This window comes from Bemisia tabaci, chromosome 1, assembly GCF_918797505.1.
Source record: "Bemisia tabaci chromosome 1, PGI_BMITA_v3".
Lineage (NCBI taxonomy): Eukaryota > Metazoa > Arthropoda > Insecta > Hemiptera > Aleyrodidae > Bemisia > Bemisia tabaci.
This window is the reverse complement of record NC_092793.1, coordinates 33,952,653-33,969,966: the sequence shown is the minus strand read 5'-3', so window position 1 is coordinate 33,969,966 and position 17,314 is coordinate 33,952,653. Positions and strand designations below refer to the sequence as shown.

General features: G+C 40.3%; 2 protein-coding genes across 6 annotated transcripts in view; one reads left to right on the top strand and one right to left on the bottom strand.

Annotated features, from left to right (window-relative positions):
• LOC109029726 (myocyte-specific enhancer factor 2) overlaps window positions 1-17,314 on the top strand; it is a 428,152-nt gene that overhangs the window by 79,340 nt on the left and 331,498 nt on the right. The window lies entirely within an intron of this gene.
• Window positions 9,627-10,109, bottom strand: LOC140226102 (uncharacterized). The gene has a single exon (XM_072306599.1). It carries the CDS (start codon window positions 10,107-10,109, stop codon window positions 9,627-9,629), a length of 483 nt encoding a protein of 160 aa, XP_072162700.1.

Genomic DNA, 17,314 nt, shown 5'->3' with positions numbered 1-17,314 from the left:
TCTCAACGATGCGCAGTTTTAAAAATATTATGAATATATCGTACTACGTATAAAGCCTTAAAATAGGGATCAACTTTTGCAGGTAATATGTGTATACAAGCGAGAGGACGGTAACAAAAGGAGAAGGGGTGAAGTGCTGGAAATCCGGATTGTTTCGTCGTATGGATTTGTCAAGTTTTATTAAAGCATCCAAGATAACTGTATTGGACATCAGTTGAACGAAATGCAATCTGACGCACAGTTGTCTCGGGAAAAGGGGGGGGGGCTAAAAGTCACAAATCTTATTTGCATACCATGATGACCTGAAAAATTATTCCAAAGTGTTTTTTTTCTCTCTTTTTCTCGGTGCTGCGTCACCAGGATGATCCAAATATGCTTACATACCAGCTAAAGCTTCCGGGAGACGGCTTCCAGCCAGACTTTTAAGACAGGGAACCTAATTTTGTAAAAACTGAGGATACACAAAAACACGCCTATTCTCCTTTTTTTAAGGAAAATTTTGGTACATCATTGCTACGTATAGGCAATTTTTAAGAGGACCAAAATCACCCTCAAAACTTGCTCCAAAAAAACGCCGAAAGAATCTTGAGAAACTTGATAGGGATAAAAGACCACCAAAAAACCTTTGTTGGACTGCTTCTTGTACAGTAGGAGGAATGTTATTAAGTAATTATTAGCCGCCAATATCCGCTAATCTGCAAAAACGGTCCATTTGAGTGATAGGAAGTCGCGCCTACTTGGAACCTATCCTACTCTTGTCATCAATAAAATCGCGCATCACACGAACACGATATCCCTCAATCTCAGTAATTTTGCAACTGATTACTGATTTTGACTGATGTGTTGATATTCTGACGAGAAATTAACCTTCTGACAATCTCTGAAGCAAATTCGACCAGTGTTTTACTGTACGATAAAGTTTAAGGTGTACGTTTTGTGCATTGCATATTTCGCAAGTCCCGTTTCTTGAAAATTGTCTCCGACATACCTAGAACTTTTCCATGAGCTCCATACAAATAACAGTCGGTACGAGATTTGCGGGTTGAAAAAGCAGAAAGGCAATGAATTTCTTCCTGAGGTACTGGTCCTTCTCAGAGGTTCTCTAACGGATCAGAACCTGCATGATAAATTAATTTCCTCCCATATTAATATTTTTTTTCAATACAAATGTTACCAACACCACTCCAAACTCCACAGCACAAAATGAAAGATATTATACATGGATTTGTTTTACTGCTCGTTCCATTTTTTATGTCTTGTGGTAAGTACCAATAATAATCTTCAAGGGTGACTCGATAAAAAGAAACGATAGCATTCAAATATCTTCTTCTTTATTATTCATTGAATACATTGTTCTATTTCTTTAAATATGCATATTTGTTGAATTGAATCACTGAAAGAGTGGGGAGTTCATGAAAATGGAAACGTCTATTGACTGGCTGGAGGAAAAAAAGAGGAGAGAAGAACATTTTCGGGATGTTCCGTATGTATCGGTACCTATGCAATTGCGAGAAACCAATTAACATGAACGAAAAACGATATTAGAGGAAAATGAAGGAAATCTGGTGACCCTAGTGGCGAAGGGACTGTGAAGCGCCCCCTCCCGCTCCTCACTCCTCAAGTAATGTCTTTGCGTCAAGTTTTGCAAAATTCTTACTTATGAAAGCAGCCCATGATACCGTTCACCGAAAGTAACATGAAAAATAAGCTAAAAATAAGTTATCAAGGATCCCATTTCCAGTGGTCATGAAAAAATCGTCAAAATCGTATTAAAACTTGTTATTTCGTTCTAATGTCTTAAAAAAATGTAATGTTTTACAAGAATTTCGTGAGAAAAGGGTAATTTACACTGTACTGAGGTCGGAAAAGCTCTGTATTCGGAGAAAACAAGACGCGCGATGCGCGATGATCGACCCCTCTTATTGACTCGGGGCTCTCACATTGGAGTATTTAGCATTTTGCTTATTTTTGTGTATTACTAATAAAAAGTAGGACTTATATTACTGAGGAAAAGTATTTAGGCAGTACGGTTACTTTCTAATAATTTTTAAAACTGCGCATCGTTGAGATTAAATGAAGACAAGCGCGCGGCTGTTATGTTATGTTTGATGTGCCTGACGTTATTAAATTAATCATTTTTGGTGAGGTATCTATCATTCCGTGACTTCAGTCCCGCGCTTTCCGCTAGTCTTCTATACTATAAGCTCCAAGACCTCCTAATTTTGCGAAACTGGTAACGCTTAGTTCCAGCGTTCTACCGGGCCGATTTTCATGATTTTTGCGGCTATCGACGGGCAATTGTCTTTAGATAAGCCAACTCTTTTCAGATTTTCAAAATATGGCCCAGGTTTTTTTATATTACGTGGTAAAGTTGCGAATTCTCCCATTTAAACAATGTAAATTTATACTTTTTGTCATAGTTACGGACAATATATCAAAGATCGATATCTCGAAGGGTGGGATAACCCTACCTATCCTGTTTTATCGTTATCTTTACGGTTACACACTGATTATTCCTCTTTTCTCCAACTTCCTCCATTTAACCCAATTAATATCAATGCATCCCGTTTTATCCATGTCTATCTTATTTTATATCGAACGATTTATCGAAGATCGATAAACATTACCTTGTTTTGTCATTATCTATCCTGTTTAATTATGATCTACCCCGTTTCACACACTGGTTATTCCCCTTTTCTAAAAATTCCTATCTTTTATCCCGGTGAATATCAATAAAAATTCCGTTTTATCCCTGTCTATCCTGCTCTACATCGAACGATGTATCGAGGATCTATATATAATACAATATTTTATCCCTATGAATGAAACCCCGAAAAAATGGTGATAGGAGAGCAAGGTATGCCGTGAGAAAAAAAATATATAATTAAAATGAGTGGGGGGGGGGGGCTGCGGGAGTTAGAAAAATTAGCTGGGAGGGGGGGGGGGGTAGAATAAATGCTGGCAAAAAAATTAGAACCAACCTATCAATGATTTATTAAAATAAAAAAAAAAGTGTAAAATCGAATTACGGATAGTTGCCACTCGAATTAAAATCCGCTGACTTGACCGAGAAATGGAAATAAAACATCAGCTGATAGCAAATTAAGGTTACCAATGAAACCAAGGAATTGAACTTTCATAAAACAGTTTAGTGGAAAACAGCGTAAGTAGGGCACTTACGTTAATTACCGTTTATAAGTAAACGCTAAATGCGATTTAACAGAAAATCTATACAGCTCTTGGTAAGACCAAAATGGACAAAATTACAAAATTTGAATCAGCTAACGTAAATCTAACGATAGTTATCGTGAACGAAAGAATTGGCGACACAGGTCGGGTAACTATTATAGGTGGGATGGGATGGGATGGAATGACGACACAGGTGGGGTAACTGTTATAGGTGGGACGGGACTAGCTGTGTTCAGCTCGCTGTGCGAGCTGTCACGCCTAGCCGGGGAGTGCCCCTCGACCCCCGGTCCCTCGGTTCCTCGCTTCGCGATAATCTTGCGACTCGTTCCGCGAGCCGCCTCTCGTGTTTCTCGCGAAATTTTACCCAAGGAAATGTACAAAAATTGCAAGTCCTTAAGGCATGTTAGAGCTCCATTCCCGGGACGGAAAAGTTTTCATGTTACTATTTAATCTCAGCCTTTCATTCAAAAGGGACTCCAGAAAAAGTATTCTCCACCATTATTGCTGGGATACTTATGGAGGTGTAGAAAGGAGGATCCATCGATCGGCAGTCCGGAACGCATGTTAACGTGCCCAAGTTCGCCTCGTAGAGCCTCCGAGCTCCATCCAACTGAATGATGATCAGACTGGAATGTGACATTTGAGAGTGAAACCAATCCAGCTCGCACCCGTCTTAATAATCGAGCAGGCGATTAAGTACGCATGAAAACTTTGGCGAAAATGCTGAAAGCTCTCCGTCTCGAGTGGCTACTTCATAAAGTGGCGATAATGAGCGGGAAGCGAATCGGCGCTTTATCAGTCTGCGTCCCCCCTCCATCGCCCTCTTTTTCTCCTCGGCTTCGTTTCGGAACACCGTGTGACGAAAACTCGTAAGCCACGCTTACACAGAGGCAGCGCGCGATGGCAATTCGGCCGCGCCAAGCGGGGCTGCAAATTGCGTTCTAGGCCTCCGCACTCCTCTGGGGTACTACTAACGGGAGAAATCTTACCAAATCGTTTTTACCTTTTGGCAGGTGTCCTATGGAAGTTTACAGATTTTTCTCGTAGGGCGCGCTGCTGTCGAGTGTACTACCGGCATATACCGTTAAATTCAACCTCCCCGGAAGTTTCCTATCTGGGGGAGGAAGCTAGCATATCCGATTTCGGGTGGAGAGGTTGCGCGTTCGTACCCCGACCAATTTTTTTCTTTATTTTTAGGTAGAATTATTTTTTTTTTCTGATCTCTCAGGATTTCTGTTGGTATTAAGAACCCAAGACGAGTCGAGGACTAGAGTCTTGGATCCTTTTTATGCCCTAACCATTATAATTAGAGGCTTATAATTATTTTATTATTATTATTATTATTTATGTTCTTATATCACGTCTCAAGGACGGCAAATTTTTCCTAGCGGCCGAAGTACCAGAAGTGTACCTCACTTCTCAGGTACTTCAGTCCATGACTTTTCTAACAATATGAGCTGTCTTCAAGATGACTGTCTTTTGGAGAGCGCTGAGGTTGTGTCTGCCCGGAATCTCTGAGATTGCCTTAGCTGCACTTTTAGAAATGGTGGCTGTTGCTCCAATTATTACCGGAACAACTCGTGTTTTCATCCCCCACATTCTTTGCGTTTCGATTGCCAGGTTCTTATATTTGGTTCGCTTTTCGGCTTCTTTCTGGACGATGTTGTAATCTGAGGGGATAGCAACGTCGATAATGATGCAGGTCTTCTCCTTTTTGTTTTTGATTATAATATCTAGCTTGTTCGCCGGAACGCATCTGTCGGTTTGTATTTGCGTATTCCAGATTATTGTAACGTCTGCGGATTCAGTAACCGGGTCCGGTTTGTGTTCGTATCATTTCTCGCATGTATCAATGTTGTAGTGTTTGCAGATGTTCCAGTGGAGATGGCTTCCGACTGCATCGTGGCGTTCAATGTACTCTCTGTTTGCGAGGATTCGGCATGCAGATACTATATGATGTATGGTTTCAGGCTCAGTTTTACTAAGGCGGCATTTCGGATCCACTACTTGCTTTAGTACTTTAGCTTTGTGGTAGTTTGTCGCAATAGCTTGGTCTTGACATGCTGTGATTAGTGATTCCGTCTCTCCTTTTAGGCCACCATTTCGAAGCCATTTCCAGGTCAGCTGGCAATCAACGTGCTCTTTCTTGGTTTCAGAGAGGTACTGGCTGTGCATTTTTTTTTATTCCCAATTACGCTTTTTTTCTTCCTGTATCCTGCCTTTAGTTATTTGCTTGGCTTGTTTCACTCTTTCTGTCTCACAAGGGGAGGCTACCGATTGCCCCCCTTAGATCGGGTTCCAATTTGGCAGAGAGGTAGAATAGGTTAATATAAGAAACCGTATTTTTTTTTTAGGTGCCAATGCCCAGCCGTTTTTAAGTTATGAATTTTTGAAGTTGCCGTTTTTGCGTGTCAGCGACGCGCTCAAGTTGATCCTACTGTGCGCGCACCTTTTAATGTGATCCGCGATCTCCGAACGATGTTTACTCTTGAGAAGGAAAGAGGCATGAAAAGTTGCAGAATCCCCAGCAACCATCCGCGTCGGTCACCGGTCAACGATGCATCTTCTTTTCAACAACAATAACGCTACCCTTATATACTACTTATTTCCGCCGAAAATTCAACCCCCACGGCGGCCCAACGGGTAGAGCACTCGTCTGCCACCGTGAGAATGCTGAGTTCGATTCCCGTCATGGAAATTTTTTATTTTTTTTTCCAATCTGTAAAATGCCCCAATCATGATTCTTCGTCCAAATAAGTCACAAAACTCATTTTTACAACAATTAATTTAATATTGAAAATAGTTAGCTAAATCAGCGACTTTTACTGACTTAGCGGTTAGGTTCGGTTAGGTTAGGTTAGGTTAGGCTAGGTTAGGTTAGGTTAAGTTAGGTTAGGTTAGGTTAGGTTAGGTTAGGTCATCAGCTCTTTAATAAATTAGTGGCATTCTGTTCAACTAATGTTTTTCGACAAAAAAAAATTAATGTTTCACTCAACTTAAATTTTTTTAATTTCCGACTTTAAAAATTACAATCCTACTGTTTTTTCGAAATTCCCGCGCTAATCTACGAGATAGTATCCGAATAGTCAATGGTCATCGGTCGATTACCGGTGCGCTCGTGGCAACTTTTTAATGCCTCTTTCCTTCTCAAAGTGCTTAATCTCTGCGAACGTCACGTACGTCCACCGGCCAAGCGGTAGCGTGTTCGCTCACGGCGCAAGGGGTCCGGAGTTCGATTCTTGATCCGAGAGTTAATTTTTACAATTGATTATTTTGTTTTTTAATCGCTTCATCACAACAAATTGTAAGTCACTTTGTAAAAGCTAGGATGTGAATAATATTTTTTCCCCCTTTTTTCTCAAGAAATCATAAAAAAAAATATTAATAAATACATAAGAAATAATTAGAATCATAACGTTCACAAGGTGATTTATAATTTTATGTGTTGAAACGATGAAAAAACCACATAATCAATAGTAAAAATCAGATCTTCCGATCAAGAATCGAACTCCGGACCCCTGGCGCCGTGAGCGAGCACGCTACCTCATGGCCAATGGACGGATATGACGTTTTCGTATCTCGGATCACATTAAAAGGTGCACGCACAGTAGGCTCAACTTGAGCGCGTCGCTGACACGCAAAAACGGCAACTTCAAAAATTCATAACTCAAAAACGGCTGGGCATTGGCACCTAAAAAAAGATACGGTTTCTTATATTAACCTATTCTACCTCTCTGCCAAATTTGAACCCGATCTGAGGGGGACAATCGGTAGCCTCCCCTTGTCAGTTTTACCAGCGCTCGTGTTTTCAATTAATTCTTCTTGTGGTAGTCCCTCCCGCACCTTCTCAATTTTTGCTTTTTCATGTTGGTAGATAAGCCCAAGTAGTTTTTCGTCGCTTTTGACTTTCAGGTAATTGGCTGTTCCAATGTCGTTTATGTATGCTAGGGATGCGATCTCAGTAAAGCCTCTTCCACCTTCATCCCGCGAGACATAGAGCCTGTCAACATCCGCTCTGGGATGTAGCATTCCATGGATGGTCAGGAGCTTCCTGGTCTTAGTGTCTATTCTCCGAAGTTCTTCTTTTGTCCACTTGATTATGCCTAAACTATAACTAATGACAGGTACGGCTAAGCTTGTGGTGGCGATTGCTTTATTTCTCCCATTTAACTCTGTTTTGAGAATCATGCGTGTTCTTCGGAAGTATTCCTTTCTTATCTTGTCCTTCATTTGTTGGTAATGGATGCCATCATGTTCATCGATGCCAAGATATTTATAAACTTCTTCTTGTTGTAGAGACTGAATGACCTCGTCCTCATTTACCTGAATGTTTTCTTGTACTTTAAGTTTCCCTTTCACAAAGGAGGCTTTGGCACACTTATCAATCCCAAACTCCATCCTTATATCATCGCTGAATTCTTTCACAACCTCCATCTGCTTTCGCAGTTCGTCGTCATTCTTTGCAATAAGTTTCACATCATCTACGTACAATAAGTGATTTACTTTGACTTTACTTCCTTTCATCTGGTATCCGGATTTGAGGTTATTAATCATAGATGACAAAGGGATCAAGGCCATGCAGAACAGGAGAGGTGACAGAGAGTCTCCTTGGAATATCCCTTTTTTTATGCGGATGTTTCTGATATGTAAAGTATTTTCACTCGTTCGTAAGTTTAAGTCCACCGTCCACCACTTCATCGCTTCTTGAAGAAACTTTATTATCGTACTGGATGTTCTGTGCATTCTGAGAGTCTCGATCAGCCAACCGTGTGGTACGCTATCAAAGGCTTTTTTATAGTCTATCCATGCGACACTCAGGTTTTTGCGGTTTCCTTTACAATCTTCAATCAGCGCTTTGCTGAGCATAAGGTGGTCTTTGGTTCCGTACGTGTTCTTAGCACATCCTTTCTGTTCGGATGGGAATAAACCGTTCCAAAACAGATGGTTGTGAAGTTTGTCAGTGATGATACTAGTCAGGAGTTTGTAGTTTGTGCTCAGGCAGGTTATAGGCCTGTAGTTTTTCGCTTCTTCCGTCCTTTTGTTCTTGGGAAAGAGGAACGTTCTTCCTTTCATTAGCCACTCGGGTATTCTTGCTTTCCCTTCTATTAAGTTATTGAAGCATTGTGCTAAGTGCTTGTGGATTCCATGGAACCTTTTGAGCCAGAAGTTCTGTATACCATCAAAGCCAGGGGCTTTCCAGTTGGAGGTTTTATTCACTAGTCGCTTTACTTCTGCTTCAGTTATTTCGTTCCAAATCATCTCCGGTATTTCGCTGTTTTTGTCTTTCTCGGACTGTATCCATTGTGCGTTTTGGTTGTGATCATTTTCAGTTTCCCAGATACCTTTCTAGAACAATTCGACTTCATCTTCTTTGGGTCCTTTTTCCGGAACTTTTTTTTGGTGGAATTCTCTATAGAGTCTCGAAGAGTTTTCAGCAAATGTCTTATTTTGCCAGAACTGTTTGGCTCTCTTCTCATATCTCGCTATTCTTGCCGATTTGGCTTGTAGTTTTTGTATTAGTCTCTCGATGGTTTCCATTAGATCAGTTTCGGAGCTTATTATTATTATTATTATTATTATTTTTTATATAGGTACTTTTCTCACAAAAATACGTTTGTGGAAAGAAACTCATTGAAAGACGGACCGTATAGCCAAGTCTTTCAAAGCTAGAGCCTTATTATTATTATTATTATTATTTTTTTTTTTTTTTCCTCACAGGATTTTTCCTGGTATCAAGAGCCCAAGACGAGTCAAAGACTAGAGTCTTGGGTCCTGTTTATGCCCTAACAATTAAGATTTTCAAGAATAGAAAACTAAAAACCAAAAAAGAAATTAGAGATGAAAGAGAGGGGACTATTCCATGTTACGGAAACTCCGAACTATATTGCAGGTGCTGAGAATAACTGACTTCTGCATGGTGTGGAGAAGGTGATCCGGGAGTTTCAGCTCTTTTAGGTGTTTAATTAGGCTCTCCGGTACGACTCCTGTGACGGACATGATAATAGGCCTAATATAGACAATGTCCATGGCCCAAATTCTCTTAATTTCCACAGAGAGGGGCATATATTTTGATATCTTTTCCTCATACTTCGACAGCAAATTGTGTCCGTTAGGGATGCTAAAATCCAAGAGCTGCACAACACGCGCCTGTTTATCTATCAAGATGACGTTATTATTATTATTATCATTATCATTATCATTATCATTACTATTTTATTATTTTTTTTTTTTTTTTTTTTTTTTTTTTTTTTTTTTTTTTTTTTTTTTTTTTTTGTAACTCGGAAGAGGGAACACTTCCGGTACAAGTATTACTGACGGGCCACAGGCCAAAGTCAGTAACACTTACTATCTTGCTTGAATAAAAAGTAAATGTCATTTTAAAGTAAAATTAAAAAATTTAAAAAAAAAAAAATTAAATTTTAAGTGAAATCAAAGAATTACTCGATATTAAGAAACGACCTGACGATACTTGACGTGCTTATGACGACGGACTTCTGCATTGAATGAAGCAGGTAACTATCTATTCCAAGGTCTCGAAGATGTTGAACTAAACTTTTTGGAACTATCCCCGTTACTGACATTATAAGGGGCTTGATACGAACAATATTCAGGCTCCATAATCGCTTCATTTCTGCAGCTAAGGGCAGATATTTTACCATCTTTTCTTGATACTTCAGCTCCAAGTTATGATTATTAGGGATGCTAATATCAATGATGTAAGCGGTGCGATCTCGCTTATCAACAAGCACTATGTCCGGCCTGTTTGCCATGATGGTTTTATCGGTTAGGATCGGGTTATCCCAATAGAGCCGGAAGCGCTGATTCTCCAGGACTGTGGCTGGGCAATATTTGTAGTAGGGTTCAGCAGTATCACATAGTTGTCGATCGTTGGCCAGCGCTAGATGTATAATTTTAGCCATGTTGTTATGCCGCTTGGTATATTCCTTCCCTGCAAGCAATGCGCAACCAGATGTAATGTGATCTATTTGTCTCGGATGCAGCGTTACACTTCCTACACTTATCGCTCTCGATCTTCTCCTTCAGTATATATCTCTTGTAATTCCTGGTACTGATCACTTGCAAGGGGAACTTCCCAAGCTTTCGCCTCCGATCGGGCTGAAAAAATTCGTACGAACTCTTTGGATAAATTTATTTGACCCGTATTTTTTTGTTTTTTCCAATGCCCCCCAGAAAAACCCCCAAAAAATTCCGGAAAGTTTTGCTTTGAGCGCTTGAGTCTATATACGCAGTATAGCAGCCTAAACACACCGTCTAGTGGTGGCTCTGCGGTAACGCGCTCGCCCAGTGATCCGGCGGGCCTGGGTTCGATCCGCGAGCGCCGCGCGAAATTTTTACGACCGAATTTTATATTCTCAGACATTTTCACATCGATTCCCATTTGATACATTAGAACTTAAAACATCAATTAATTTACAACCATCAACGATCAATAACTTCTTCAATTTGAAGTATAGATTTTTTTTTGGGAGGGGGGAGGGGTCACGCGCGCGATATTCTCGCCAATCACTGTACTTTCACATTAGCAGACGACCCGCTCCGCCCCTCACATCAACATATTTCTCCCGATCACCCGTATGCGTCATGATTTTTCCCATCATTATCCAGAAAATGATAATGAAAAATTACCTACTTCGAACATTAAAATTAAAAATGCTACAATTTTTCAATTTGATCGTTGATGGTTGTAAATTAATTGATGTTTTCAGTTCTAATGTATCAAATGGGAATCGATGTGAAAATGTGTGAGAATATAAAATTCGGTCGTAAAAATTTGGCGCGGCGCCCGCGGATCGAACCCGGGCCCGCCGGATCACTGGGCGAGCGCGTTACCGCAGAGCCACCACTAGACGGTATGTCTAGGCTCAAAGCGGATAAAGAATGGTGGTCGCATTTCGATTTTGGCTGCCATCTTGAAGATGTGTGACGTGCAGAGGGTACGGGCTTTTACCGCGCGATTTGAAATGTACCCGAAGTGTACCCGATGCGATGCCGCGGCGCGAGGCTCATACAATTTCCAAACGGAATTATGAGTTTTCCTTCCTGATGAAACGCTTTCAGATCGTAGTCTGAGTTAAAATTTTTACGGAGAATTTGCAAGGAAGTTACAATCATTCTAATGATTAATATTTCTGGCTGAAAGAGCCTCGCCAAGTTTCGCCCCTTTTTTTTTTATACCCGAATTGGTCAACCGGACAATGCTCAAATGAAAGCCTATGGTAAGGGAAACTTCCATGCAAAGTTTCAACTTGAAGTGACCCCTGGTTTAGCTGTACAGCGTTGCCAATTTTCCAGTTTCATGTGCTAAAATCAAGGATATTGGACTATTAGTCCGGTGCATAAGTAGACTAGTACACCCAAGTTGGTCAACGGGACAGGGTCAAACGAAAGCTTATGGTAAGGCAAACTTCTGGGAAAAGTTTCAACTTGAAGTGAAACCTCGTTTAGGCTGTACAGCGTTGCCAATTTTTCATTTTTATGCGCTAAAAACTCACGAAATACTGAATCGTCATGGTTCAACAGACTATTATACCCGAGTTGGTCAACGAGACAAGGCTCAAACGAAAGCTTATGGTAAGGCAAACTTCTGGGAAAAGTTTCAACTTGAAGTGAAACCTCGTTTAGGCTGTACAGCGTTGCCAATTTTTCATTTTTATGCGCTAAACTCACGAAATACTGAATCGTCATGGTTCAACAGACTATTATACCCGAGTTGGTCAACGAGACAAGGCTCAAACGAAAGCTTATGGTAAGGCAAACTTCTGGGAAAAGTTTTCAACTTGAAGTGAAAACTCGTTTAGGCTGTACAGCGTCGCCAATTTTTCATTTTTATGCGCTAAACTCACGAAGTACTGAATCATTGCGTTCGGAATTCAATTTTTCTCCGTCTGTAGCGTTCATTACTATCGAGTCGTAATGTTTAGCCCATACTCATCAAAGTTATAGCCCATGAAGGTACGTTTTTTCCCCCAAAAATCTCGGAAAAACCATAATTTTATGTTAAAAAATTAATAATAAATTGGCAACACTGCTTCGAAAAGTTTACGATGGCCTTTAGTTGCGCTTCTATTCGATCTCAGGGTAGTATTCAGCTCGTAGACCGATGAACTAGTTTGTTTAATTATGATGCATTGGACTATTAGTCCCGAATTTCTTCATTTTGGCACATGAAAATGGAAAATTGACAACGCTATACAGCCTAAACGTGGTTTCACTTCAAGGTGAAACTTTTCCCAGAAGTTTGCCTTACCATAAGCTTTCGTTTGAGCCTTGTCTCGTTGACCAACTCGGGTATAATAGTCTGTTGAACCATGACGATTCAGTATTTCGTGAGTTTAGCGCATAAAAATGAAAAATTGGCAACGCTGTACAGCCTAAACGAGGTTTCACTTCAAGTTGAAACTTTTCCCAGAAGTTTGCCTTACCATAAGCTTTCGTTTGAGCCTTGTCTCGTTGACCAAACTCGGGTATAATAGTCTGTTGAACCATGACGATTCAGTATTTCGTGAGTTTTAGCGCATAAAAATGAAAAATTGGCAACGCTGTACAGCCTAAACGAGGTTTCACTTCAAGTTGAAACTTTTCCCAGAAGTTTGCCTTACCATAAGCTTTCGTTTGAGCCCTGTCCCGTTGACCAACTTGGGTGTACTAGTCTACTTATGCACCGGACTAATAGTCCAATATCCTTGATTTTAGCACATGAAAACTGGAAAATTGGCAACGCTGTACAGCCTAAACCAGGGGTCACTTCAAGTTGAAACTTTGCATGGAAGTTTCCCTTACCATAGGCTTTCATTTGAGCATTGTCCGGTTGACCAACTCGGGTATAAACAAAAGGGGCGAAAAATCACCACTTTTTTGGCGAGGCTCTTTGTTTTTAAAGAAATGTACCCGATGGGCTCGTTCCTTCACGCGTATGTGCAACTTTCTGACGAAACTGGACCTATCATTTTGGACTCAGTATATTTCGGATTTTTGAGAGCTGTAATGCGGTAGTTTTTCCTTAGAAATTTGGAAATAACGTCCAATCATTCTTCTTTTTGATGCTTCCAGGAGAAATTTGTACTTTCGGAAATTTGGGAGACAAGTGTGAAAATTGGAAAAACGGAGAGGGGGTCGGGGATTTCTGAAAAACAAAGGGAGGACTCCCCCCAGATAAGGGGGTTCGGGGGATCCCCCGAAAAATTATATTAATAATCAGGTACCCATGGAGAAAATAAGAAATATTTAAAAAAAAAAAAAAAAAAAAAAAAAAAAAAAAAAAAACCTCTCTCGGTTTTTAAACTATTTACTGATAAAGATAGCAAAATAAAATACACCACAGTAATTTCACTTTAAATTCGGGCTATCAACGCCAGAAATACTTACAATGATAAGTGACTATACAATACCTTGTAGCATTAGAGTGCAGCGTAAACCTCAAACCCCCTAACTCCGCAGTTGGGTTTGTTTACAATCGTGACGTCAAGAGGGTACGAGATGCGACCACCATTCTTTATCCGCCTTGGTCTAGGCTGCTATACTGCGTATATAGACTCAAGCGCTCAAAGCAAAACTTTCCGGAATTTTTTTGGGGTGTTTCTGGGGGGCATTGGAAAAAACAAAAAAATACGGGTCAAATAAATTTATCCAAAGAGTTCGTACGAATTTTTTCAGCCCGATCGGAGGCGGCAGCTTGGGAAGTTCCCCTTGTTGGTCTTGTATTGCGAGAACAAATCCTTCCGTTTCTGAATACAGCTGCCCTTTCGATAACCACAAGAAAGACACTAACATGACCCTGCGCAACTGAATGTAAAAGCGTCCATGTAGCGGCATGGAGGCCCAGGCTTCCAACTGGCCAGCAACTGGGTCTGAAGGTTGTTCTTCATTCAGATCGTGACAAGCGAGGCGCAAAGGCGTGTAGGATTTGTCTATGGCATTTACTGCAGCGTTCAAAGGGCTGTCGTTTCTACTGAGGAAGTAATTTCGCAGGTTACGGACTTGGCTGTGGCAGACCTCCTTCACATCAAGGATTATTATTATTATTATCATCATTATCATTATCTTATTATCATTATTATTATTATCATTATCTTATTATCATTATTATTATTATTATCATTATCTTATTATCATTATCATTATCTGAATCCAAACCTTCCTTTTGTTGACATATTCTACTTTCCGCGACTTATGAGCTTTCATTTGCGACTAGAAGATTTTATTAGCGTTTTTAAAAGTACATTTGCCTCTTTAATATTACATTAGCAATTTAAACATTACATTAACGACTTCAAGATTACATTAGCGTCTTTCATTGTAGGTTAGGTTAGATTAATTTACAAGTTAGTTTTAGTTCTTCGTAAACTGCGTCGTTTTTCTGCGCATGATTATGCTCAGTAACCCAGGAAAGATATTAAAAATGAAACATTCTAAAAAAATAATTACAACTAAAATAAACAGCAATTACAGTGTTCTCGGTTCCCCTACATTAAAAGTAAAGAAAGAGTGTTGATGATCTTTGTATACTGATTAAATTGAAGGAGCCGTTCGCGTGTACCTTATTCGGTAGGTTCCGTAAAGGTTTACATCGGGCTACTGCGAAAAGGTATATGGGTGGTTTCACGATAACCGGAATAGTTTTGTCGCCGTAACCGACAACACAGTTTTCAGTCATATTTTAAGTAGTAATGATAATCCCTCGAATTTTCTTACATTAATCTACACAGGTTTACGTGTTATAACGGTTTTCAAAGGTTTATCGCTCTAATTTTCAATTTTAATAAATGAATGACCGAAAATGTGCTGTCTGTTACGCTGACTTTTTAGCGCGTAACAGACAGCACATTTTCGGCCATTTATACATTAAAATTGAAATGTAGAGCATTAAATTGCTAGAAAGCGTTATACTGCATAACTCTTTGAAGATTAGTGCGAAAAAATTCGAGTGATTATCATTTCTACTAAAAATATGACCGAAAAATGTGTTGTTTGTTACGGCGACAAAACTATTCCAGTTATCGTGAAACCACCCATTTATGATTCGTTCGGATTTCGCCCGTTAGGCGCACTCAATTTTCTGCAACGCGCTGAGTTTTCGGCAAATGGTCAACACAACGCGCTGATCAAAACATTGTTTTTTTTTTTTTTTTTTTTTTGATAAATTTAGAATGTGTTCCCAAGTCGCATTATTCCACGTGAAATAAGAAGCCAAAAACCTTAAAGGAAAAGAAAAAAAGAGAAGGGGAAAAAAAACGAATACAAATTCTCTTAGCCTCCACAATTTTTAAAGCTTTCGACAATTTGATTGCGACCACGCGATCGAGAACAGTTCGCATCCCTAATGCCATGCCAGCCAACTAGCAGTATCGAAGAGGCGACGGGATACGATCTTCTCATAAAGGAGGATATGGATTCGATCGAAATGAATCGATCGAAAAATAAGAACGTGAGCCTAATGACACCGATTTGATCGATTCGCGGTGTTTTCGATCAATTTGTCGAACGATTTACGATTGTCAATGGAACTAACTGGTCCCGATCAAGACGCTGTCTATTGACTCACAATTTTATTTGTGTCGTTTGTTGTTTTATTTTATTTCCATGTCGATCGAATCGACACGGGTATATAAAATAATAATTGTCTTTCGAACCGGTATCCATCGGTTCATATTTATTTATATTTTTCGATTGATTTTTGTCGATTGAATACATACCTCCTTTTTGAAACCGGCCTGTTTCGCGTCGCCAATCTCGGTGGCGACGGACATGTTTATTTTACCCAGATAAGACAGGAATATTTAGCCAATGTTTAAACAATATTGTTTTGATATTTATGCAAACAATGGGCCAATATTGGTTAAATATTGAGCCAATGTTAAAAGTGTACACCATCTTTCCTTTTGGTATAAATACTGTGCCAATACTTTGGCTGAGAATACTGTGCCAGTACTTCAAAGGGAAAGTATTTGGATATCAATATTGAGACAATACCACACCAATATTGAATCAATTTAGGGGTTCGCAGCTAGGGGATGGTGGAAAAGGGTTATAGACCGTGGGCCAGCAAGGGGTAACCCTCCCCCCCCCCCCCGGTGGGAATTTTGAAGATGGTGATTTTCTTGAAGCTCTCAACTAGTAGAATAAGATTTCCCTTGTCTACGCGACTTTTATCGTGGTGGGGGGGAGTAGGCCCCCCCAAACCCCCCAAAATTGCTCAGAATTCCGACTTTTCCGCGAATTTTCCCACTTTTACCCGAAAAGGCTTGATTTTAGGGAAAAACTCCACATCACCATTCTGAAAGCTCGTGAAATTCTGGTCTAGCAAAGTATTAAGTGACTTTGACCAGGACCCGCGGTCTCCCAAAATATGGGGGCTTAAAATGTCAAAATATCTCAAATTTCCGCGAAAATGACCGTTTCGCCGCGATTTCTCGCCAATAACGCGAAGAAGGTTGGTATTATCGTAAAATTGTTTACCCCTATAATAACAGAGCATTAGTTTTCATTCTAAGGGCGGCCGAACCCCTCGTGGGGGGGAGGGGGGCCCCCCAGCAGTACCCACCCTATAAAAACCGTCAAGATTGGCTGCTTCCTTGAAGTAGCGTTATGCGCAAAAATGGGCGGCAAAATGAAAACAAGTAGCGTTTGTTCTGAGAGAACATCAATGTGGATTCTTGTGGGGGGTGACAGGGGGGAGGGAGGTACATCCTCCTCCCTCCCCCTCCCCCTCCCCCCAAAAAATAATCACAAAAAACGTTAATTAAACGCGAAAATTCCACTTTATCAGACGATTTCAGGGCTTGTCATCGACACGCTTACACTAACATAATCTAACGAGGGGGGGTGAGGGGAGAGGGGTTTACCCTCCCTCCTCCTCTTCTACCCCCTCCCCCTCCCCCAAAATAAATAATCACGAAAGAATTTAAATAAACGCGAAAATTCCATACTCTAAAAGGTAACTTTCAGGGCGAGTCATTGTCACGCTCACACTAATATAATTTAATGAGGGGAGGGGGGGGGGATGTTAGACATCTTAGCCTCCCCAGCCAACATTAAAAAAGGGTGGGGGAGAGGTAATTTATAAACGTTACTTACTTAATAATAGGAGGGACGAGGAAACCTAGCT